At 37.9% G+C, this 24,776-nt stretch overlaps 1 protein-coding gene across 2 annotated transcripts; it reads right to left on the bottom strand.

Annotated features, from left to right (window-relative positions):
• Positions 1-1,188: 1,188 nt before the first annotated feature.
• yipf1 (Yip1 domain family, member 1) lies at positions 1,189-22,989 on the bottom strand. Of its 2 annotated transcripts, none has more exons than XM_061920888.1 (10): positions 22,914-22,989; positions 22,575-22,636; positions 19,921-20,066; positions 17,869-17,949; positions 17,711-17,798; positions 17,473-17,589; positions 17,224-17,390; positions 15,388-15,570; positions 9,341-9,447; positions 1,189-5,582 (listed from the first exon to the last, which is right to left on the bottom strand). In XM_061920888.1, the coding sequence occupies exons 2-9, from the start codon at positions 22,603-22,605 to the stop codon at positions 9,361-9,363; spliced, it is 900 nt and encodes a 299-aa protein (XP_061776872.1). In that variant the 5' UTR covers positions 22,606-22,636; positions 22,914-22,989; the 3' UTR covers positions 1,189-5,582; positions 9,341-9,360. The 2 variants fall into 2 exon arrangements, with proteins under 2 accessions (XP_061776872.1, XP_061776873.1); XM_061920889.1 differs by having other exon boundaries at positions 22,811-22,958.
• Positions 22,990-24,776: the final 1,787 nt, after the last annotated feature.

Genomic DNA, 24,776 nt, shown 5'->3' with positions numbered 1-24,776 from the left:
GCACTATCCTCTCCAAATCTAAACATTGGAACTATTTAACTGGCCTCAACAAAATTGACAAGATCTTGGGTTTGGGGGAACCTGCTGTTGTGACGAAGCGGTTGTTGCTGGACACACCACGGACTCTTGGGAGAAGAAGGAGTGGCGCGTGCCTGGCGACCCTTTTCTGTCGAGGACGTGAAGATATCCACCTATTGGGAATTATGACAACAGGACATCTGCTGACTGGAGTAAATGTTGCTCTGGTTTGTCGACAAATTGGAAGTTGCTGGCAGTCTTCAAAGTACCCCAAAGCTGCCACAAATGATTGGAGGATGCGGGAAGAACTGTGGATCGCATCGGACTGTCTACCCCGCAGTTTTTGAGAACCATTCATAGACAATTTAGATTGAAAGGCAAATTTTATTTTCACCCGCAAACAAAACATTCTAAGTTGGATTGTTTCCCTGCCGTCGAGACTCTCCAGAAGGACAGTGCAGCGAAGACACAACAAACTCCCTTCTTGTCTCTCATGAACACACACCTGTTGTTGTTGACTTTAGACTAGCGACTGCACAACAGCGGAACAGAGACACACTACTAAAATATACGCCATACATACACACCCCACACCCCCAACCCAACGCCCTCGACGCAAATCCCATAGGATTGATAAATGGATGGTCAGCGCCTGAGAGCTGCGTCCTGCCACCATGACCCCGCACTCCCTTCCCTCTGTTGCTAGATATCTCGAGATGTACGTTGTAATATGTATATGTGCTTTTATGGAGGTTTTTTTCCCACTCCAGACTGGGCCCCCTTAGGAGCCCAGTCTAGATTGTATTTTTTTTACTCATCCTTCCCCAGCGTTTACCGTTTTCCCATCTTTTACCTCGCCTTGTGGCGACCCATCAGCGTTCCTGTTCTGTAACCCTGTACACTGTTTGTTTTTGTCTGATCTTCAACGGGTTTGTGCTGAAAACAAAGTTTCGTTGTATTTGTGCAATGACAATAAAGACCTACCTATCTATCTTTCTAGGAAGAAATGAAACAGCAACAGGAAAATACCAACAAAACAGGAAAAAACACTAAAATAGGAGCACAAGACAAGAACTAAAACGCTACACATAGGAAAATGGCAAAAAAGACCAAATAAGTCAGGGTGTGATGTGACAGGTGGTGACAGTACACCTACTTTGAGACAAGAGCTATATTGATGCATGGTCTTTTATTCTTTAAAGTCAAATCCAACAATTGCAAGAACAACTTTTTTTTTTATTGTCAACTGAGTTTCGTTTTTTTTAGTGATTTCTGCTGGTGGTGTCCCTCAGGATTTTGTCAATGAAAAAAAAATGTGTTTTGGCTTAAAAAAGGTTGCATTCAGTTTGCTTAATAATCAATGATTAAAAGCAAGGAATCCACATTCTTTTGTTGCAAGACTTTAAATGTCCATTAATTAGTTCCCTGAATATCACCGATTTATTGTTTTGTTTTTAATCAACACAAAATAATCAAACAAAACATGCGCAGAGGAGCACAAGAGCCACACTGGGAGAAAAAGGAAATATTTATTGCATGACAATAAATTAAGTGAATGGAAGACTAATGCTGTAATGTTTACATGAAAAAAAATCACACATACAGCGTCACCTGCTGTTTGGAGATAAGAGCTGTCTCTTGTTGTATTTTAAGTAGCAAGCAAACATCCGGTTTTACTCACGAGCAATAGCGTATTGCAAGAAATCGACATAACTTTGCCTTCCAACTAATGGAAGGGAGAAAGTGAGTGTGAAAGATAGTCCTGAGAAGCAGCAACATTAGTTTGAGATACGAGTTTTTGGAGTTAAGAGCTCAGTCACAGAACCAATTAAGGGTATGTTAAGGTACTACTGTCCCGTATATCCATCCATTTTTCTACCGCTTGTCCCTTTCGGGATTGTGGGGGGGCTGGGTGCTATCTCGGCAGCATTCGGTAAATATTTTTTCTTACTTGAAAAAAGGCATAATATTGCATCTGTCCATCCATTTCCTACCGCTTGTCCCTTTTGGGGTTACAGGGGGGTGCTGGAGCCTATCTCAGCTGCAATAATGAAGTAATATTCTGGCAAATAAGGCATGGATTCTAATTTATACAACTCATTAGATCATGCTTGTAGAATTGAACAATTGTACAGTGTTATTGTTGTATAATTAGTCATTTTATTTGTAAAATGTTGAGGTTTGGGAGGGATTGTTGTATACTTATTAATTGTATTTGTAAATTGTTGAGGTTTTGGAGGAATAACATTAAGCCTTGCTCTTAAATCACAACTTTTTCCTAATTAAATGAATATTGCTCTTAAAAGTGTGGCCCTGATACTCCTTTGTACTTATGGTATTTGTTGACAGTGTTAATAATCATATTATCCATCCATCCATCCATTTTCTACCGCTTGTCCCTTTTAGGGTTGCGAGGGGGGGGGGGGGGGGGGGGATTCTGGAGCTTATCTCAGCTGCAAGAGTAAAGTAATATTCTGGCAAATAAAGCATGGATTTTAGATCATGCTTGTAGAATTGAACAATTTTACAGATTTATTGTTATATAATTATTCATTTTATTTGTAAAATGTTGAGGATTTGGAGGAATAACATTATGCTTTGCTCTTAAATCACAACTTTTTCCTAATTAAATGAATATTGCTTTGATAAGTGTGGCCCTGATACTCCTTTGTACTTATGGTATTTGTTGACAGTTTTAATAATCATATTATCCATCCATTTTCTACCGCTTGTCCCTTTTTGGGTTGCAGGGGGGTGCTGGAGCCTATCTCAGCTGCAAGAATTAAGTAATATTTTGGCAAATAAGGCATGGATTCTAGATCATGCTTGAAGAATTGAACAATTTTACAGATTTATTGTTATATAATTATTCATTTTATTTGGAGGGATAACATTATGCCTTGCTCTTAAATCACAACTTTTTCCTAATTAAATGAATATTGCTTTTATACGTGTGGCCCTGATACTCTTTTGTACTTATGGTATTTGTTGACAGTGTTAATAATTATAATATCTATCCAGCCATCCATTTTCTACCGCTTGTTCCTTTTGAGGTCACGCGAGGGTGCTGGAGCCTATCTCAGCTGCAAGAGTAAAGTAATATTCTGGCAAATAAGGCATGGATTCAAATTTATATAACTCATTAGATCATGCTTGTAGAATTGAACAATTGTACAGCTTTATTGTTGTGTAATTAGTCATTTTATTTTTTCAAATGTTGAGGATTTGGACGGATCGTTGTATAATTATTTATTTTATTTTTAAATGTTGAGGTTTTGGAGGGATAACATTATGTCTTGCTCTTAAATCACAACTTTTTCCTAATTAAATGAATATTGCTCTTACAAGTGTGGCCCTGATACTCCTTTGTACTTATGGTATTTGTTGACAGTGTTAATAATCATATTATCAATCCATCCATCCATTTTCTACCGCTTGTCTCTTATGGGGTTGCGGGAGGGTGCTGGAGCCTATCTCAGCTGCAAGAGTAAAGTAATATTCTGGCAAATAAGGCAGGGATTCTATCTATATCATGCTTGTAGAATTGAACAATTTTACAGATTTCTTGTTATATAATTATTCATTTTATTTGTAAAATGTTGAGGATTTGGAGGGATTGTTGTATAATTATTTATCTTATTTGTAAATTGTTGAGGTTTTGGAGGGATAACATTATGCCTTGCTCTTAAATCACAACTTTTTCCTAATTAAATGAATATTGCTTTGATAAGTGTGGCCCTGATACTCCTTTGTACTTATGGTATTTGTTGACAGTGTTAATAATCATATTATCCATCCATCCATTTTCTACCGCTTGTCCCTTTTGGGGTTGCGGGTGGGTGCTGGAGCCTATCTCAGCTGCAAGAATGAAGTAATATTCTGGCAAATAAGGCATGGATTCTAATTTATATAACTCATTAGATCATGCTTGTAGAATTGAACAATTGTACAGATTTATTGTTGTATAATTAGTAATTTTATTTGTAAAATGTTGAGGATTTGGAGAGATAACATTAAGCCTTGCTCTTAAATCACAACTTTTTCCTAATTAAATGAATATTGCTTTTATAAGTGTGGCCCTGATACTCTTTTGTACTTATGGTATTTGTTGACAGTGTTAATAATGATAATATCTATCCATCCATCCATCCATTTTCTACCGCTTGTCCCTTTTGAGTTCGCGCGGGGGTGCTGGAGCCTATCTCAGCTGCAAGAATGAAGTAATATTCTGGCAAATAAGGCATGGATTCTAATTTATACAACTCATTAGATCATGCTTGTAGAATTGAACAATTGTACAGATTTATTGTTATATAATTATCAATTTTATTTGTAAAATGTTGAGGTTTTGGAGGGATAACATTATGCCTTGCTCTTAAATCACAACTTTTTCCTAATTAAATGAATATTGCTTTTATAAGTGTGGCCATGATACTCTTTTGTACTTATGGTATTTGTTGACAGTGTTAATAATCATATTATCCATCCATCCATCCATCCATTTTCTACCGCTTGTCCCTTTTAGGGTTGCGGGGGGGGGAGAGATTCTGGAGCTTATCTCAGCTGCAAGAGTAAAGTAATATTCTGGCAAATAAGGCATGGATTTTAGATCATGCTTGTAGAATTGAACAATTTTACAGATTTATTGTTATATAATTATTCATTTTATTTGTAAAATGTTGAGGATTTGGAGAGATTGTTGTATATTTTTTTATTTTATTTGTAAAATGTTGAAGTTTTAGAGGAATAACATTATGCTTTGCTCTTAAATCACAACTTTTTCCTAATTAAATGAATATTGCTCTTAAAAGTGTGGCCCTGATACTCTTTTGTACTTATGGTATTTGTTGATAGTGTTAATAATTATAGTATCTATCCATCCATCCATTTTCTACCGCTTGTCCCTTTTGGTGTTGCAGGGGGGTGCTGGAGCCTATCTCAGCTGCAAGAATGAAGTAATATTCTGGCAAAAAAAGCATGGATTCTAATTTATACAACTCATTAGATCATGCTTGTAGAATTTAATAATTGTACAGTGTTATTGTTGTATAATTAGTCATTTTATTTGTAAAATGTTGAGGTTTGGGAGGGATTGTTGTATACTTATTAGTTGTATTTGTAAATTGTTGAGGTTTTGGAGGAATAACATTATGCCTTGCTCTTAAATCACAACTTTTTCTTTATTAAATGAATATTGCTTTTATAAGTGTGGCCCTGATACTCCTCTCTACTTATAGTGTTTGTTGACAGTGTTAATAATCATATTAAATAAATTTGAATACATTCATCAGCACAGAAGATTATGTGGTATCCCAAAACCATACACATTAAATAAATAGATGCCTCCAAAAGATGAGTTATTTTGGCTGATTAAGGTCAGAAGCCCCCCCAGTAGAAACAACATACTTGGTACCAGTGTTCATTGTCAGCCATGTAACCAGGCATGGAAGCCAGGCTTTCAGGTCTTGGTCTAGTTAGTAGGTGCGAGTGCAGGTGAAATCCAGACAGCCTGTGACTTCATCACCACAGCAACCCGATTCTCAGTAGTGAGGCAACAGGAGAACCTGCAATATGGGAGAGGAGAGGGGAAAAAAAAAAAGCACTTGATGAGGCAGAATTCATGTGGGGAAGTGAAGTGTTGAATTGCACATGAACTTGAGACGGGAGAAATGGGCCACAAAGTTTGGAGCAAGTGAGGTTAACATTTGGCCATTAAACTGTTGTACATGTATTTAACCCTTGTGTGATGTTCCTATTGTTGTTACTCAGCCAGTCTGGTGGATCACACACTTTTATGTTCAAATACTGAACAGATATTTGTTTACCTTATCCCGAATAAACATCACATGTTTAAAATCACTTTTAAACCGTCTTGGGCACAAAAAAGCAAGCATGTTTGGCAGTAAACTTCCCCAATTTAAATGAGAACAGGATGAAAAGAATTTTATTTGGCTCACATCTAAACCAGAATGCTCACCCCGGTGACCTCGACCCCCTCATGCCTTATTTGATCAGAGATCATTATCCATGCGTTTGTTACGCCTCGTCTCGATTACTGTAACGTATTATTTTCGGGTCTCCCCATGTCTAGCATTAAAAGATTACAGTTGGTACAAAATGCGGCTGCTAGACTTTTGACAAGAACAAAAAAGTTTGATCACATTACGCCTGTACTGTATATACCTTTATATACATATATACATACATATATACCTGTACTGTATATACCTTTATATACATACATATATACCTATACTGTATATACCTTTATATACATATATACATACATATATACCTATACTGTATATACCTTTATATACATATATACATACACATATACCTATACTGGCTCACCTGCACTGGCTTCCTGTGACTATAAGGTTTTACTACTTACGTATAAAATACTACACGGTCTAGCTCCATCCTATCTTGTCGGTTGTATTGTACCATATGTCCCGGCAAGAAATCTGCCTTCAAAAGACTCCGGCTTATTAGTGATTCCTAGAGCCCAAAAAAAGTCTGCGGGCTGTAGAGTGTTTTCATTTCGGGCTCCAGTACTCTGGAATGCCCTCCCGGTAACAGTTCGAGATGCTACCTCAGTAGAAGCATTTAAGTCTCACCTTAAAACTCATCTGTATACTCTAGCCTTTAAATAGACCTCCTTTTTAGACCAGTTGATCTGCCGCTTCTTTTCTTTCTCCTATGTCCCCCCCTCCCTTGTGGAGGGGGTCCGGTCCGATGACCATGGATGAAGTATTGGCTGTCCAGAGTCGAGACCCAGGATGGACCGCTCGTCGGGACCCAGGATGGACCGCTCGCCTGTATCGGTTGGGGACATCTCTACGCTGCTGATCCGCCTCCGCTTGAGATGGTTTCCTGTGGACGGGACTCTCGCTGCTGTCTTGGATCCACTTTGAACTGAACTCTCGCGGCTGCGTCGGAGCCACTATGGATTGAACTTTCACAGTATCATGTTAGACCCGCTCGACATCCATTGCTTTTGGTCCCCTAGAGGGGGGGGGGGTTGCCCACATCTGAGGTCCTCTCCAAGGTTTCTCATAGTCAGCATTGTCACTGGCGTCCCACTGGATGTGAATTCTCCCTGCCCACTGGGTGTGAGTTTTCCTTGCCCTTTTGTGGGTTCTTCCGAGGATGTTGTAGTCGTAATGATTTGTGCAGTCCTTTGAGACATTTGTGATTTGGGGCTATATAAATAAACATTGATTGAATGATTGATTTAAACCCCCACTTACAAAGCTTGTTTTTTTTAAAATCAACAATAAATCTAAATTGGAACAGCAGATTAACTCTGTTGTATGATCCAGTTTTTATCATACAAGACATTTAGCAAAAATGCAATCAATTTTATTTTTATTTATTTAAGCACGTTTAGACTACTGCAACTCCCTCCATGTTGGTAAGAACTCAATCTCTCAAACCCAAAAACTCAAACTCAAGAACCTCAATCGCTCGATTGCAGCTAGTCCAAAATGCTGCTGCTCACCTTTTAACTAGGCCAAAAAAACATGAGCACATTACCTCCATTTTAGCATCCTTTCACTGGCTTCTGGTTCTTTTTGTGAATTAATTTTAAAATGACATAATAATTAGACATTATTTAAGACTTTATCGTGCCCGGAAAAAGGACAGTTTGCCTTTTCTGTGGGATTAATGAGATTTAAAGGTCTATTGTTAGTCCGATGTTGATGTGATAAAACCTCTTGATGATGTCAAACACGTAGCGATACAATATACTGTCTCTCACAATTGAAGTGTACCTATGATGAAAATTACAGACCTCTGTCATCATTTTAAGTGGGAGAACTTGCACAATCGGTGGTTGACTAAATACTTTTTTGCCCAACTGTACATTCTTGGCAGGCATTCACATTTTGCCACCACACCCCTAAAGGGACATGAGGGAAAGTCCTAGCTGGAAATACAGCCGAATTAACTCCTGAACTGGCATTTTCGCACACACCTCAAACCAGCCGCACACATCCGATGCTTTCTCGTGCGCACGAGATATGTATAAAAAAATGTATAAATACAAATTTTCCCCATGTCCCTTTAGGGCAGGGGTCGGGAACTTTTTTGGGCTGAGAGAGCCATGAAAGCCAAATATTTTAAAATGTATTTCCGTGAGAGCCTTATAATATTTTTTAACACTGAATACAACAAAATGCGTGCATTTTTAAGTAAGACCAACATTTTTAAAGCATAATAAGTCTCCTATCCCTTTTATTCTGAAGCTAACCAATAATAAATAAAACACTTCTCACCATTAATGCGACTTCTTGAACAGGTGTGGTAGAAAACGGTTGGATGGATTAAAATGCATGAGAATGTTTTATATTTTGAATGTTATTTTTAACACTGTGATTATGTTGGAATAATTATGCATATATTATCACACAACCTTTTATGCTTAAGGGCCGTTGCTATAGTTATTGTCAATTGTGCTGAAGTGGTATTTTTCTTTGTCCGTGCAAAGCTGGCAATCCAAATAGATTGCAAGCCAGTCTGGTATCAGTGTCTGTGTCCAGGAACGGCCTGCTGACTACCAATGGTGACGTCAAGAATCCTGAACACTTCCGTTATGCTGAGGAGACCAAAGTGGCGTGGGAGGAAGGAAGACTGTCGGATGACCTTGTTGAGGAGCAACGTTTTGACGCAGACAGAGCAGAGACAAGGCGATATCACCAGCGTCAACACATTTGCATTTTTGTATAATCATATATTGTGTCTAACTGGAGTTGTCGAGATTACCCCCTTCCCTCAGCGACAGCGACAATGATGTAAACAGGGACCTCACAAATAGATAGAGGAATCACGCGGGCTGGACTTTTAGAACGTAGTTTGGATCTGTAACTAGAATACAGCCCAAAACACGTGTCTCCTCATTGAGCCAAATTGAACTCTGTCTCTGCATGATTCCTTGCTTCTCGTCTGTTTAACAGATGTCATCAGTGTTTGAACCTGACAGATTACCAGCAAATATATTAATTTCTTATCATGTTAAGCAATGTCTGCTAAGATTGATCTGAGAGCCAGATGCAGTCTTTAAAAAAGCCACATTTGGCTCGAGAGCCATAGGTTCCCTACCTCTGCTTTAGGGGCTCCGTAGGATTAAGTATTTCAAAACAACATTTTACTGAGAGTAAATATTTTTATTTTCCTTGGCATCCCTTTAATTATGTATAAGAATTTAATGTCTACAAAGTAAAGCCTGTGCCTCACCGGCCATGAACCACACCGCACGTCCTTCTTTGGAGCTGATAGTGAAGAAACGCACAATATGGACAATATGCGATGTGAATACCTTTAAACAATGGCAGCTTCTCATGTTGTGGCATGTGCATGGACCCCTGCTGTCGGTACCAACTTATCGGGTATCATCACCGGCGCTGCTTTGCTGAAAAAATAGGCCTAAAAAAAAAAAAAAGGAGAAAGAGATCAACAAAAAGGATCATGGGCAAAGTTTCATGTTGTCAGTGTAACTTGCAGACGCGGCATTAAAGTGAAGACTAATTACACCACTCCGAGGAGACATGCGACACCGCGGACTTGACACAGCTGAGAGCATCAACATACTAGAACAGGGTCACAGTTTCCGACGAAAGCCAGGTCAACGTGACAGGGTCACTTCCTACAGACACGGGACCAGCAGGACGATGAGTCGGCAGGTTGAATGAGTCGCTCGGTTGAGATTAATTGTATTCATTAAAATTTTAAAAGGTGAGGCCCATTTAATAATAATAATAATAATAATAGATTTTATTTGTAAAAAAGCACTTTACGTTGAGCAAACAACCTCAAAGTGCCTCAGTGTCAAAAAATAGTAATAATAAAAATAAATGAAATATAAAACTAGAAACAGCCCAATAGCTACAGCCAGCATGCATGTCTATAGAAAGGCTTTTTTAAAAAGATGGGTTTTTAAGCCTTTTTTTTAAAAGCATCCACAGTCTGATGTGCCCTCAGGTGGTCAGGGAGAGCGTTCCACAGACTGGGAGCAGCGGAGCAGAAAGCCCGGTCTCCCATTATTCGAAGCTTTGTCCGTGGAGGTTGCCCCTTCCTTTCGGAGGGGCAACGGAAAACCTAACGAGAAGCGTAACACTAAATGAGGAACTAAATTGATCTATTATTAAATGTGAGGTATGGATGGAAGTTGACTCTTACCTATTTTAAATTTGACATTATTACAGTTGTGATCAAAATTATTCAACCCCCACACAATTTTGGTGTTTTAGCAAGTTGGACATTTATTCCGTATTTTGTTTATAGTCATATCAAATAAAGATGTGTCAAATAGACAAATGCAACTTAAATTGTAACACTGTATTTTACAAAATAGCAAAAGAGGACATTTTTCTTAATATCTCATTGACAAAATTATTCGACACCTTGAAGATCATAACTCTTAAGAACAGAATTTGAATAAGGTCTTTTCAATCAGGTGTTGAAAACACCTGTAGATGTGATTAGAACCATAACGAGCAACAATTAAACTGATTGAAAAAGACTGTGATGCTCAGCTTCTTGTAGATGGTCAATGGTGTATTTGCAACATGGTGAAGTCCAGGGAGTGGTCAAAGAAGTCAAGAGAGGAGGTCATTTCTCTTCATAAGAAAGGATATGGATATAAGAAAATAGCAAAGACATTGCACATTCCAAGAGACACAGTTGGGAGCATAATTTGCAAGTTTAAAGCTAAAGGCACAGTGGAAACACTACCTGGGCGTGGTAGAAAGAGGATGCTGTGTGCGTACAGTGGTGAAAAACCCCCGGGTAACAGCTGAGGAACTACAACAGGACATTGCAGAGGGGGGAACGCAGGTTTGGTCCCAGACAATAAGGCACTACGAGATGAAGGCCTCCATGCCAGGACTCCCAGGCGCACCCCACTTCTGACTCCCAGGCACAAGAAAAAAAGACTCCAGTATGCCAAAAATCCTCTGGACAAACCCCAAAGGTTTTGGGAAACTGTTCTATGGAGTGATGAGACAAAAGTGGAAGTCTTTGGGCCTATGAATCAACGTTATGTCTGGAGGAGAAAAAATGAAGCTTACAAAGAGAAGAACACCTCGCCTACTGTTAAGCATGGTGGGGGGTCAATCATGCTCTGGGGCTGTTTCTCTGCCTCAGGTACCGGGAATCTCCAGCGCGTTCAAGGCATCATGAATTCTATTTCCTAGCAGGATATATTAGCTGCAAATGTCATGAAGTCAGTGAGGAAGCTGAGGCTTGGGAGACGTTGGACCTTCCAACAGGACAAGGATCCCAAGCATACCTCCAAATCAACATCAGAGTGGTTGCAGAAGAAGGGCTGGAAGACTCTGGAGTGGCCTTCACAGTCGCCAGACCTAAATCCTCCAGAAAAGCTGTGGTGGGACTTGAAGAAGGCAGTTGCAGCACACAAGCCCAAGAATATGAAGGAACTGGAGGCCTTTGCCCAAGAGGAATGGGCTAAAATAGCTGTAGATGCTTGCAAGAAGCTTATGTATCACCTTTGAAGGATGTCATTACTGCCAAAGGCTGTTCTACTAAGTACTAAAGATGCATGGAACTAGGGGGTTGAATCATTTTGTCAATGAGATATTAAGAAAAATGTCATTTTTTGCTATTTTGTAAAATACAGTGTTACAATTGAAGTTGCATTTGTCTATTTGACACATCTTTATTTGATATGACTATAAACTAAATACGGAATAAATGTCCAACTTGCTAAAACACCAAAATTGTGTGGGGGTTGAATAATTTTGATCACAACTGTAAATGTATTTATATTATCATTTGGTGCAGCCGGGCCGGAGCAGGAGGAAGATAGAAAGAGAAAAAAAGGAAGACAGAGGGGGAAATTGTGGGGACAAGAAGGGGATTCGACAGAGAGACAAAAACAACAACAGCAAACACAACAATAACAACAACAACAATAGAGCAGCATCAGCAAATATGATATGTACAAATATTATGGTAAAAGTCACAGCAAAGAAGCAGTTAGCGAAATAAATAACAGTACAGAAATGACAATGAGCATTAATACAATACAACTGGAACAATACAAATACCAATAGAAATATCACCATTGATAATGAACAATACCAATAATTTACCTCTATTATCAACAATACACTTGTTCAAATGCAACAATACATACACGTAACGATAAGTACAGATACAAAAGAATGCAGAAAAATGGAGGAGAAAGAAAGAAGCAACCTATATAAACCTTGTAGAATGTTATAGTAAAAATAGGTTAAGCTTTGTCAGTATGCCATGTGTTACCCAGTTTACCCTAGGGCAACAACGTTAAAGTTATGTTTGATGAAACATGATTATGTGCATGAGTGTATGTATGTATATGTACTTGTATATGTACAATACATGTGTGTTTGTACAGTGAATGTATATGTACAGTATGTGTATGTTTGTATGTATATGTACAGTACATGTATGTTTGTACAGTGAATGTATATGTACAGTATGTGTTTTTATGTATATGTACGTGTACAGTATGTGAATATGTATGTTTGTAAAGTGAATGTATATGTACAGTATGTGTATGTTTGTACAGTGAATGTATATGTACATGTATGTGTATATGTATGTCTGTACAGTGTTTATGTATGTGTACATGTATATTTGTACAGTGAATGTATATGTACATGTATGTGTATATGTATGTTTGTACAGTGAATGTATATGTACATGTATATGTAAATGTATGTTTGTACAGTGTTTATGTATATGTACATGTATGTTTGTAGAGTGAATGTATATGTACAGTATGTGTATGTTTTTATGTATATGTACATGTACAGTATGTGAATATGTATGTTTGTAAAGTGAATGTATATGTACATGCATGTGTATATGTATGTGTGTACAGTGAATGTATATGTACATGTATGTGTACATGCATATGTACATGTGTATGTTTGTACAGTGAATGTATTTGTGCATGTGTAAATGTATGTTTGTTCAGTGTTTATGTATGTGTACATGTATGTTTGTACAGTAAATGTATATGTACAGTATGTGTATGTTTTTATGTATATGTACATGTACAGTATGTGAATATGTATGTTTGTAAAGTGAATGTATATGTACATGCATGTGTATATGTATGTGTGTACAGTGAATGTATATGTACATGTATGTGTACACGTATATGTACATGTGTATGTTTGTACAGTGAATGTATTTGTGCATGTGTAAATGTATGTTTGTACAGTGTTTATGTATGTGTACATGTATGTTTGTACAGTAAATGTATATGTTCAGTATGTGTATGTTTTTATGTATATGTAGATGTACAGTATGTGAATATGTATGTTTGTAAAGTGAATTGTATATGTACATGCATGTGTATATGTATGTTTGTACAGTGAATGTATATGTACATGTATGTTTGTACAGTGAATGTATATGTACATGTATGTGTATATTTGTACAGTGAATGTATTTGTACATGTGTAAATGTATGTTTGTACAGTGTTTATGTATGTGTACATGTATGTTTTTACAGTGAATGTATATGTACAGTATGTGTATGTTTGTACAGTGAATGTATTTGTACATGTGTAAATGTATGTTTGTACAGTGTTTATGTATATGTACATGTATGTGTATATGTATGTTTGTACAGTGTTTATGTATATGTACATGTATGTTTGTACAGTGAATGTATATGTACATGTATGTGTATATGTATGTTTGTACAGTGAATGTATATGTACATGTATGTGTATATGTATGTTTATACAGTGAATGTATAAGTACATGTATGTGTATATGTATGTTTGTACAGTGAATGTGCGTGTGGATGTACGAACTTTGAGTATGTAGGTATGTACTGTCTTTGTGTGTGTATGTGGGAGCGTGGGTACCTATGTATGTATGAATAACGGTGTGTATGTGAGTATATGTGTATTTGTATGTACAATATATTTGACTCCCAGAAAATGTACTTTAAGATGCATATTCCTATAATTTCGCAGCGATTTCACATGCCTGAAGTGTCTTGACACTTAAAAATTATCAACAAAGTGCAATGCGTAAAAAGCAGCAACAATTGAAAAATAGACAACAATGATATAATATAAAACGTGCATGTTAACACAAATTAATAATAACACATATTTGTTTTTAAATGTATGTATATTTTTTTTTTTGCGTTTTCAAACAACATATGCAGCATAGTATATTATGCAAATGATATGATGATGTATATAAAACCACGCCTCCACCGCCACTAGTATTTTGGCAATCTGGAAGAAATCCTGATACTTGCTCATTCATCATCTAACTCAGGGTCGGGAACCTTTTTGGCTGAGAGAGCCATGAAAGCCAAATATTTCAAAATGTATTTCCGTGAGAGCCATATAATATTATTTAACACTGAATACAACTAAATAAGTGCATTTTCAAGTAAGACCAACATTTTTAGAGTATAAAAAGTCTCTTATTCTTTTTCATAACATTGTTATTCTGAAGCTAACCAATAATAAATAAAACGTCATGTCTGTTGATCATGTTTTTGTTTGGCCATGTGCTGTTTGTCTCTTGGACTCTTTAAGTTCCTGTTTTTTTCCACTCCCTTGTCTGGTTTCCTTGGTTACTCATTTTGTCCACCTGTCTCTGGTGGACAAAATGCCCGCTCACCTGCTTCCCGAGCACTAATCAGAGGCAGTATTTAAGCTTGTCTTTGCCAGTCAGTCGCCCTGGCGTCAATGTGATCTTTTCTTGCTCTGTGCTGACTTGTTTCATGCCTTGCCATAGTTTCGTGCTTCATGCCATGCCAAGTAAGTTTTGTTTGATTTATGTTCATAGTCTGTTTATGCGTTAGCTTTCTTCCTTAGCCCAAGTTGTGCCTCCGCTGTGAGCGATTTTTGTTTGTATCTTTTTTTAGTTTAAATTAAGTCATGTTTTTACCTAAATGCCATGTCCCGAGTAGTCCGTCTGCCTTTCTGGGAGAACGACCCCCCCCATCGTGACATAAAATACTTCTTACCATTAATGCGACTTCTTGAACAGGTGCGGTAGGAAACAGATGGATGGATTTAAATGCATGAGAATGTTTTATATTTTGAACGTTATTTTTAGCACTGTGAATTCCTGCGGAATTATTCCTAATTATCGCGTTAAGCAATGTCAGCTAAGATTTATCCGAGAGCCAGATGCAGTCATCAAAAGAGCCACATCTGGCTCTAGAGCCATAGGTCCCCTACCCCTGATCTAACCAAAAAGGGCTCGGTTTTCCTTTGAGGCTTTCTAATGCATCACAGAGTATGATCAAAGACATACAAAATGAGTTTCCAGCTTTTAAAAAAAAAACAGCATCCTGACAATTATCGCCTGTCTTACCTTGCATCCGACGGCGAGCAGGGCGTTGAGCACCACGATGGCCGACATGACCGCCGCGATGATCTTGGGCTGGTCGTCGCGCACGGCGGGCCAGAAGGTGATGACCAGGACAGAACCGGACAGGAAGAGGGCCACCAGGATGGAGAGCCACCTCAGCCACTCGAAGGGGAATATCCACAGAACCTAGTTGGGATAACATGATCAAATGTGTATACATTAGAGACACAGATGTCCTGTGCAATGGTAATGTACTTTCTAAAAGTATCCACATAAAGTTTCTTATTGGCGCAGGACTGACGGAACATATAAATTAGGGCTGGGCGATGTACTCGATATATTGCGGGTTTGTCTCTGTGCGATATAGAAAATGACTATATCGTGATATTCGGGTATACGTTCTCACGCAGTTGCTTTTAACTGCGGGCATTACACTGCAGGCTCTTCTCACTCTCTCTTGTCTCTCCTTCTCACAGACAAGGGCAACTTTTTACATACGTCACATCAGGGGCGTCACTAGACCTAATACTGTACTGGGGCACACCTGGGGCACAAACAATTAATGTGAACGTGCAAAGTGCGCAAGCAAAAACATTTTTAGCACTTATTTATCATAAAAAATACATAAATAGTGCTTTAAACTATGAAATCATATCAGATTATGTTGTATGGATCTTTGATGAACCACCTGAAATTAACTCATGCATTTGACCTACTTGTGCACTTTTTTACTCCAGACTTCTAAACTGCTACTGGTAAAAGCAAAAAGGAAGAGCAATGAATCTTTTTGAAATATATATTGCAGTAATCATCTGCAAATTTAACATCTACAAAAGTAAAACAAAAAATAAAGCACCCCTACATCTCTGGGTTCTTTTATATTATTTAATTTCCATTTAGGGCTTCACGGTGGCAGAGGGGTTAGTGCGTCTGCCTCACAATACGAAGTTCCTGCAGTCCTGGGTTCAAATCCAGGCTCGGGATCTTTCTTTGTGGAGTTTGCATGTTCTCCCCGTGAATGCGTGGGTTCCCTCCGGGTACTCTGGCTTCCTCCCACTTCCAAAGACATGCACCTGGGGATGGGCCCCTCCCACCTCCAAAGACATGCACCTGGGGATAGGCCCCTCCCACTTCCAAAGACATGCACCTGGGGATAGGCCCCTCCCACCTCCAAAGACATGCACCTGGGGATAGGTTGATTGGCAACACTAAATTGGCCCTAGTGTGTGAATGTGAGTGTGAATGTTGTCTGTCTATCTGTGTTGGCCCTGTGATGAGGTGGCGGCTTGTCCAGGGTGTACCCTGCCTTCCGCCCGATTGTAGCTGAGATAGGTGCCAGCGCCCCCCGCGACCCCAAAAGGGAATAAGCGGTAGAAAATGGATGGATGGATGGAATTTCCATTTATGGTAATGTGGCTAATCCTATTTCAAATACACAAAACTATAAAATATACACAAAACAATAAAGCCAGAGTAGTAGAATAAATGAACAACTGTTGTGTGTCTGTACAGGGAATCATTTTCTGAGAAGTAAATTGTAACGTCTCCTTTTCATTTTTGCAAAGTGGTCAATCACTCTGGACAGACATGGAAATATTACAGTAACTGTTATACAGTTGACCAGTGGTTCCCAACTGCTGGGTCGTGGCATAAAAGTGGATTGTGTGTCATTTTCAGTGAGTCGCAGTCACATGTGTGCATGAAAAAAAAAAAAAGTTTAGGGAGAAAAAAATCTAATTGTGGCAACAAAACCAGATATTTTTAGCCATTTTTCTAGTGACTATTAGTGAGTATTTTAACAAAAGGCAAACCGACTAACAAGTTGGAGGACACACTTACCACTGCAGGAATGTAGATGGACAGGGAGTATCCGTACACACAGACAATCTCCATAAAGGAATATGACACCAAGTTCATAATCTTGTTGCTTCTCCAAAGCAGGAAACCCCAAACAGCGAGCGGCACCAGCCAAGCGTAGCTGAAGATGGCCGTGGCAGCTATGGTCACTGAGGTAAAACATTTACAGCTCATTTAATGGGATTTTAAAAAAAGCTTCCTCTGGAAACGGATCAAGAAAACTATTATTACCTTTTCCAAACTCTGGGCTGTACTTGTATTCTGGTTTGCCCAAGTTAACCAGGAAGGTGGATATGTTTCCACTGATGGCGATGGCAAATACAAGAGTCGTGCAGATCCAGAATGGCCCTGAGAGGAAAAAGAAGGATGAAATCAAACAAATTGATTCAATATTAAGACATAGAAGCTGAACATTTCTGATATCGTCAACAAGAAAAGTGATCTGGGTGGATGTGTTGTGCAAGCGGACCATAGAGATCGGGGTTTCGGCGAAGGTAGACTTGAATGAAGTTCTTTCCGGGCCATGGCAGAATGGAACCAATTATTCTCTCCTTGACCTGAAAAGACACATGCGTCTATAATCATCAAGTAACACTTTCCTTCCGTTTTAATGGAAGTTATACTTACATGACGCGTGTCCACGTTGAAAAACATTTGGTAGTAATCAAACGTCCAGAAAGGGACACTTTTCTTCTGCCCGGAGAGAAGCTTCAAATATAGAAAACAAATATCATGAAACTGATATTTTCACCTACACTGCAAAAACTGAAATTAAATAAGATTAAATATCTCAAATAAGGGTGATATTTGCTTATTTTGTGTCTGATAAGATAATTATTCACACTAAGCAGATTTTATGTTACAGTGTTTTACTTGTTTTAAGTGTTTTGGTCCTAAATGATCTCAGTAAGATATTACAGCTTGTTGAAGTGAAGTGAATTATATTTATATAGCACTTTTCTCTAGTGACTCAAAGCGCTTTACATAGTGAAACCCAATATCTAAGTTACATTTAAACCAGTGTGGGTGGCACTGGGAGCAGGTGGGTAAAGTGTCTTGCCCAAGGACACAACGGTAGTGACTAGGATGGCGGAAGCGGGAATCGAACCTGCAACCCTCAAGTTGCTGGCACGGCCGCTCTACCAACCGAGCTATACCGCCCCACAAGATGCTGAGATGTGATGACCTATATTGAGTAAAACATGCTTAGAACTAGAATATCAACTGTTGCAAAGCTGTGTCATCAACACTCACAAGTATAAAACCGCTTTTTCAAAGTAGTCATTTTTTATTTCATGTGTGAAACAAAAAAAATCATGACTTTGACACAATTGTGTCTGATAATTAAAACAGTTGACAGCCAATTGTACTTTGCCGTTTTATTTTCAATGAAACAATAGAAAATACGTACTCATATAGCAGTACAGTTGATATTTAAACATTTAATATGTGACATTTCAAACTATTTTGAAAAGAAACAGTTCATACACATGCAGGTAAATTTTTCAAAATTATAATTTAAAAAAATGTGCCTGTATATATATGTAAATGTAGATATATGTATATATATATATATATACATATATATATATATATGTATGTATACAAAATGGATACATGGATGATACAGCAGAGGATTGTGGTCGGATGAAACCAAAGTAGAACTTTTTGGTATAAACTCAACTCGTCCTGTTTGGAGGAAGAAGAATACTGAGTTGCATCCCAAGAACACCAAACCTACTGTGAAGCATGGGGGTGGAAACATCATGCCTTGGGGCTGTTTTTCTGCTAAAGGGACAGGACGATTGATCCGTGTTAAGGAAAGAATGAATGGGGCCATGTATCGTGAGATTTGGAGCCAAAACGTCCTTCCATCAGTGAGAGCTTTGAATGGTTGACCAAATACTTATTTTCCACCATAATTTACAAATAAATTCTTTAAAATTCCTACTATGTGAATTCCTGGATTTTTATTTCACATTCTGTCTCTCACAGTTGAAGTGTACCTATGATGAAAATTACAGACCTCTGTCATCATTTTAAGTGGGAGAACTTGCACAATCGGTGGTTGACTAAATACTTTTTTTGCCCCACTGTATGTATGTATGTATGTATATATATATATATATATATATATATATATATCCCTCGTGGACTTATTGACCGAAAGAGCACGCATTTGGCGCGATGATGTCATGTTGTCGATTGGAAAATGCATTTTTAGACAATATAATATGCCTGAGCGGCTAGGAGACCCCGAGAGTAACAAGCGGTTGTCTTGTTGCATTTCCACAAAGAACAATAAACTAGTTTTTGGTATAAGTTTGCTGATTTTAAGAAATGTAATGCCAAGCGCATATCATTATGTCAAGATTATGGCACTAGCATTTACTTAATTTAAGAATATTTTTCAACATATTGAGCAAAAAGGTCTCATTTTTTTTTCCACCAAGAAATGTGCACTCGTTATTAGTGAGAATATGCTTATTTAAAGTTATTTTTGGGTTCATTGAGGTTAGCTAATTTGACTTGTTTTGGAAAGACTTGACAAGCCAAAATTTCTTGTTCAATTGGCAGATAATTTTGCTGAGTTCAAGTAAAATACCCCTAATTTTTTCACGTTTTTGATCACTGTTGCAGTGCAGTTAATGTTTTTTTGTATTTTTTTGCTGTCCAAACCTCCGATTTGTCGTCACTTGCAAGCGGGTCGTCATCAGGAGCGAGACCGGGGGTCTTCCTCGACGTGTCAGAGTTGATGAAATCGTCCTCAATGCTGATGGAGGTGGAATCTTTGTCAGCTGCTAGCAGACTGCTCTCCTCAAATTCTAAAATACAGCAAATTCAGCATTTTTTTTTTCAAAATTGGCAATATTTACTATTACTTTCCACAGAAAAGTATATTCATGTATAAATATGAAAAAAGCAGGGGTGTCCAAACTTTTTCCACTGAGGACTGCACACTGAAAAATGTAAACATGCGGGGGCCGTTTCGATAGTTTTCATTTTCAAATCATAACAATATATATGGATTACATTTTTATTTTTTTTTACCTTTAAGGCTCCCGGGGACCATAAAGGGTCTCTGTCATAACCATGTTAAAAATAAGTCAAAATATTATTTTTATTTGTCATGTAACGCTTACGGTAAATATCAACTTCAGGTTGATATAAAGTTAAAAAGTTTTATGCCTTTTCAGTCAAAGACAACTTTGTTTTTTTAATAAAACTGAAATATGCAGCATTCCCCCCATTGCCCAAAACATTCAGAAAACAATGTTTGATCTGAAGTAATTAGAGCCTTAAAAAGATCAATAAAGCAAGATGCCATTGATTTAAATGTATTATCATTTCTGAGTAACCACAGTGAATAAATAAATAAAATCCCACTGAATATCTTTGGGGTTCAAAAGGTCCGTCACTCATAAATGTATTATTTTTTGTTTTACTTTCAACACTTAAGTTACGAGATCAACTTCAGATATATTGGTCGATTTTACATTTGAACTATTATTTTTTTTTTTTTTCTATGCTCTTTTGTTGAAGAAAACATTTTTATATGGCAACCACGCAATATATGCAATAGTTTTCAAAATAAAATATTTTAAGTGAAATATTTGGAGCCTTGAAAAGGTCAATAATTCATTAGAAGATTTATTTTTTTAAACTTTTTTTTTGAGCAATGGGAAATAAAAGCAAAATAAAGACAAAAGAAAAAAAAACAGCCTGCATGGCAGCTTTGTGTCAACGTCGCAACTTTTTCCTCGTTAGATTTCACCTCATTCCACTTTTTTTAAAGGCCTACTGAAAGCCACTACTAGCGACCACGCAGTCTGATAGTTTATATATCAATGATGAAATATTAACGTTGCAACACATGCCAATACGGCCTTTTTAGTTTACTAAATTGCAATTTTAAATTTCCCGCGAGGTATCCTGTTGAAAACATCGTGGAATTTTGACGCGTGTTTGTGACGTTATTGGTTGGAGCGAACATTTCAGCCAAGCACCACACACGGCTAAAAGTCGTCTCTTTTCACCGCATTATTATACAGTATTTTGGACATCTGTGTTGCTAAATCTTTTGCAATTCGTTCAATTAATAATGGAGACGTCAAAGAAGAATGCTGTTGGTGGAAAGCGGTGGATTGCAGCTGTCTTTAGCACCGAAACACAGCCGGTGTTTCTTTGTTTGTTGTGAAGCTTTAACACAGAGCGGTCAAGCGAACATCAATCAATCAATCAATGTTTACTTTTATAGCCCTAAATCACTAGTGTCTCAAAGGGCTGCACAAACCACAACACAAACCACTACGACATCCTCGGTAGGCCCACATCAGGGCAAGGAAAACTCACGCCCAGTGGGACGTCGGTGACAATGATGACTATGAGAACCTTGGAGAGGACGAAAACAATGGATGTCGAGCGGGTCTAACATGATACTGTGAAAGTTCAATCCAAAAAGGTTCCTAAACAGCCGCGAAGGTCGAGTCCAAAGCGGATCCAACACAGCAGCGACATGAACATGTTTCTCTACGTCAACCAGCAAGTTTTTGGATGGGAAAATTGTGATATTAAGTCTGCTCTTACCGGAGACATCAGTGGATTATACCTCCTCTTACTGCAGCTGTCAAAAAGGCAGCTGCGATCTTGGCTCCTTGGCTTCTCTCAGAGACACCGGCGTTCACCGCAGCCGTCCGACTTTCAGGTATGACTTTACAATCTCACTAAAACACTATTAAAACAATAAGCAGATAAGGGATTTTCCAGAATTATCCTCGTAAATGTGTCTAATTACATCTGAAACGCTCACACTGCCGCCGCCTTTTCTTTTTTTTCACTCTAAATTTCCTCATCCACAAATCTTTCATCCTCGCTCAAATTAATGGGGAAATTGTCACTTTCTCGGTCCGAATAGCTCTTGCTGCTGGAGGCTATGATTGTAAACAATGTGAGGATATGAGGAGCTCTAAAACCCGTGACGTCACGTGCACATCGTCTGCTACTTCCGGTAAAGGCAAGGCTTTTTTTATTAGCGACTAAAAGTTGCGAACTTTATCGTGGATGTTCTCTACTAAATCCTTTCAGCAAAAATATGGCAATATGGCGAAATGATCAAGTATGACACATAGAATGGACCTGCTATCCCCGTTTAAATAAGAACATTTCATTTCAGTAGGCCTTTAATGTTTTTTTTTTACATTTTTTGCAATAGCATTTCCAGAATGTGTGGCGGGCCACTAAACAGTTAGCTGCGGGCCGCAAATGGCCCCCGAGCCACATTTTGGACACCCCTGAAGTGAAGTAAAGACTTGGAGATAAATGACGTCACCCACCTTGGAACTGAAATGGGTCCTTTGCTGCCATTTATACACGATTACGTACAGTCCAGATCGATCTGTAAGAAAGGTATCATTGGCTAAATATTTCGAGTAACACCGAAGTAATGACTAAGAAATATATATATTCAGAGAGTTATTTCATAGACGATGTCAATTCGAATACAAGTAACTATACGAACAAGTTAAGTGTTTCATGTTGGCTACGTGCAGGAAAAAGTGACGTTACGTACCTTATTAAAGACCATACAGCAATATTATTGGGTGTATTGATGAACTAAACACCGAAATTCGACAGCAATATCAAAAACTATTATAAAAAAATGCACAATTTACCTGTTTGCGTTAGCTACGTTGACGGAAGCAGGACCAGGAAATGCCGTGTGTAAATATGTCCGCTTCCGGTTGAGACCTTTCAAAGTAATTGCTTGAGATCAATTTAAGTCAGGGGTCGGCAACCCAAAATGTTGAAAGAGTCATATTGGACCAAAAATACAAAAACAAATCTGTCTAGAGCCACAAAAAATTAAATCCACATTACATACAGATAGTGTGTCATGAAATATAAATTGAATTAAGAGGACTAAATGAGCTCAAATATAGCTACAAATGAGGCATAATGATGCAATATGTACATACAGCTAGCCTAAATAGCATGTTAGCATCGATTAGCTTGCAGTCATGCAGTAACCAAATATGTCTGATTAGCACTGCACACAAGTCAATAACATCAACAACACTCACTTTTGTGCATTCGTTAAAAGTTTGGTGGACAAATCGAGAAAAAAATTGGCATAAAACACGTCTTAGAAAGTCGGAGAAAGTTGTACATGTAAACAAACTACGGTGAGTTCAATGACCGCCAAAATGAGTAGGACAAAACGGCGCTCGCCAAATACTCGAATCAGTGAAGCATGTTTGATATAAACAGTGTGCTTTATAACAATTAGGGAGGTTTGTGTCATGTTTTTCTTCCTGCAGAAACCATATTAAAACAAAACATGTATTGTTTTCCCCTCATTTCTTTTCATTTTTCTTACATTTTTGTAAAAGCTCCAGAGAGCTGAAGAGCCACGGGTTGCCGACCCCCGATTAAGGTCATACATTTTGTAAAATATGACTAACAAATATTAAAATGTATTTTTATAAGTGACACTGGTTGTTTTCGATGTTGTATGTAACGTTTGGTGACGATAAATGAGTTGTTGTTTTTTTAAGTTATGACTTCTATTGTGACGACCAGGAAATGCCGTATGTAAATAGGTCCGCTTCCGGTTGACCTCTTTCAAAGTATTTGCTTGAGATCATTTTTAAGTCATATATTTTGTTAAATATGACCAGCAAATATTAAAATGTATTTTTATTAGTAACACAAGTTGTTTTCAATGTCGTATGTAGCGTTTGGTGACGATAAATGAGTTGTATTATTTAGTTAGGACTTTTATTGTGACAACAGTGAACAAAACACCTTCAACTTGTTATGTTGTGCAAACATTCGGACCTGGGAATAAGGACAAAAACCACATAAATAAACAACACTTTAACGCATGCACGGGCGTACGTGGAAAAAAAAGAACCAAGATCCCATCAAGGCTTCTTCGTGTGGGGGGGAGGAGGGTTGTGATGTAATGCGTGCTCTTTCAAAGTAATTGCTTGAGATCACTTTTAAGTCATATATTTTGTAAAATATGACCAGTAAATATTAAAATGTATTTATATTAGTGAAACTGGTTGTTTTAGATGTCGTATGTAGCGTTTGGTGACGAAAAATTAGTTGTATTATTTAGTTAAGACTTTTATTGTGACGATCAGGAAAGGCCGTGTGTAAATGTGTCCACTTCCGGTTGAGCTCTTTCAAAGTAATTGCTTGAGATCACTTTTAAGTAATAAAAGACAATACAGCAATATTATTGGGTGTATTGATCAACTTAACACAGAAATTCCACAGCAATATCATAAATATTACACAAAATGCACAATTTACCTATCACGTTCGCGTTAGCTACGCTGACGGGAAATGCCGTGTGTAAATATGTTCGCTTCCGGTTGAGGTCTTTCAAATTAATTGCTTGAGATCAATTTAAGTTTCACCTTTTGTAAAATATGACCAGCAAATATCAAAATGTGTTTTTATAAGTGACACTGGTTGTTTTCAATGTCGTATGTAACGTTTGGTGACGATAAATGAGTTGTATTATT

Source organism: Nerophis ophidion, linkage group LG14 (assembly GCF_033978795.1).
Source record: "Nerophis ophidion isolate RoL-2023_Sa linkage group LG14, RoL_Noph_v1.0, whole genome shotgun sequence".
In the NCBI taxonomy this organism is placed as follows: domain Eukaryota; kingdom Metazoa; phylum Chordata; class Actinopteri; order Syngnathiformes; family Syngnathidae; genus Nerophis; species Nerophis ophidion.
Note: the sequence above shows the minus strand (reverse complement) of the source record. Positions and strands in the feature narration are given on the sequence as shown.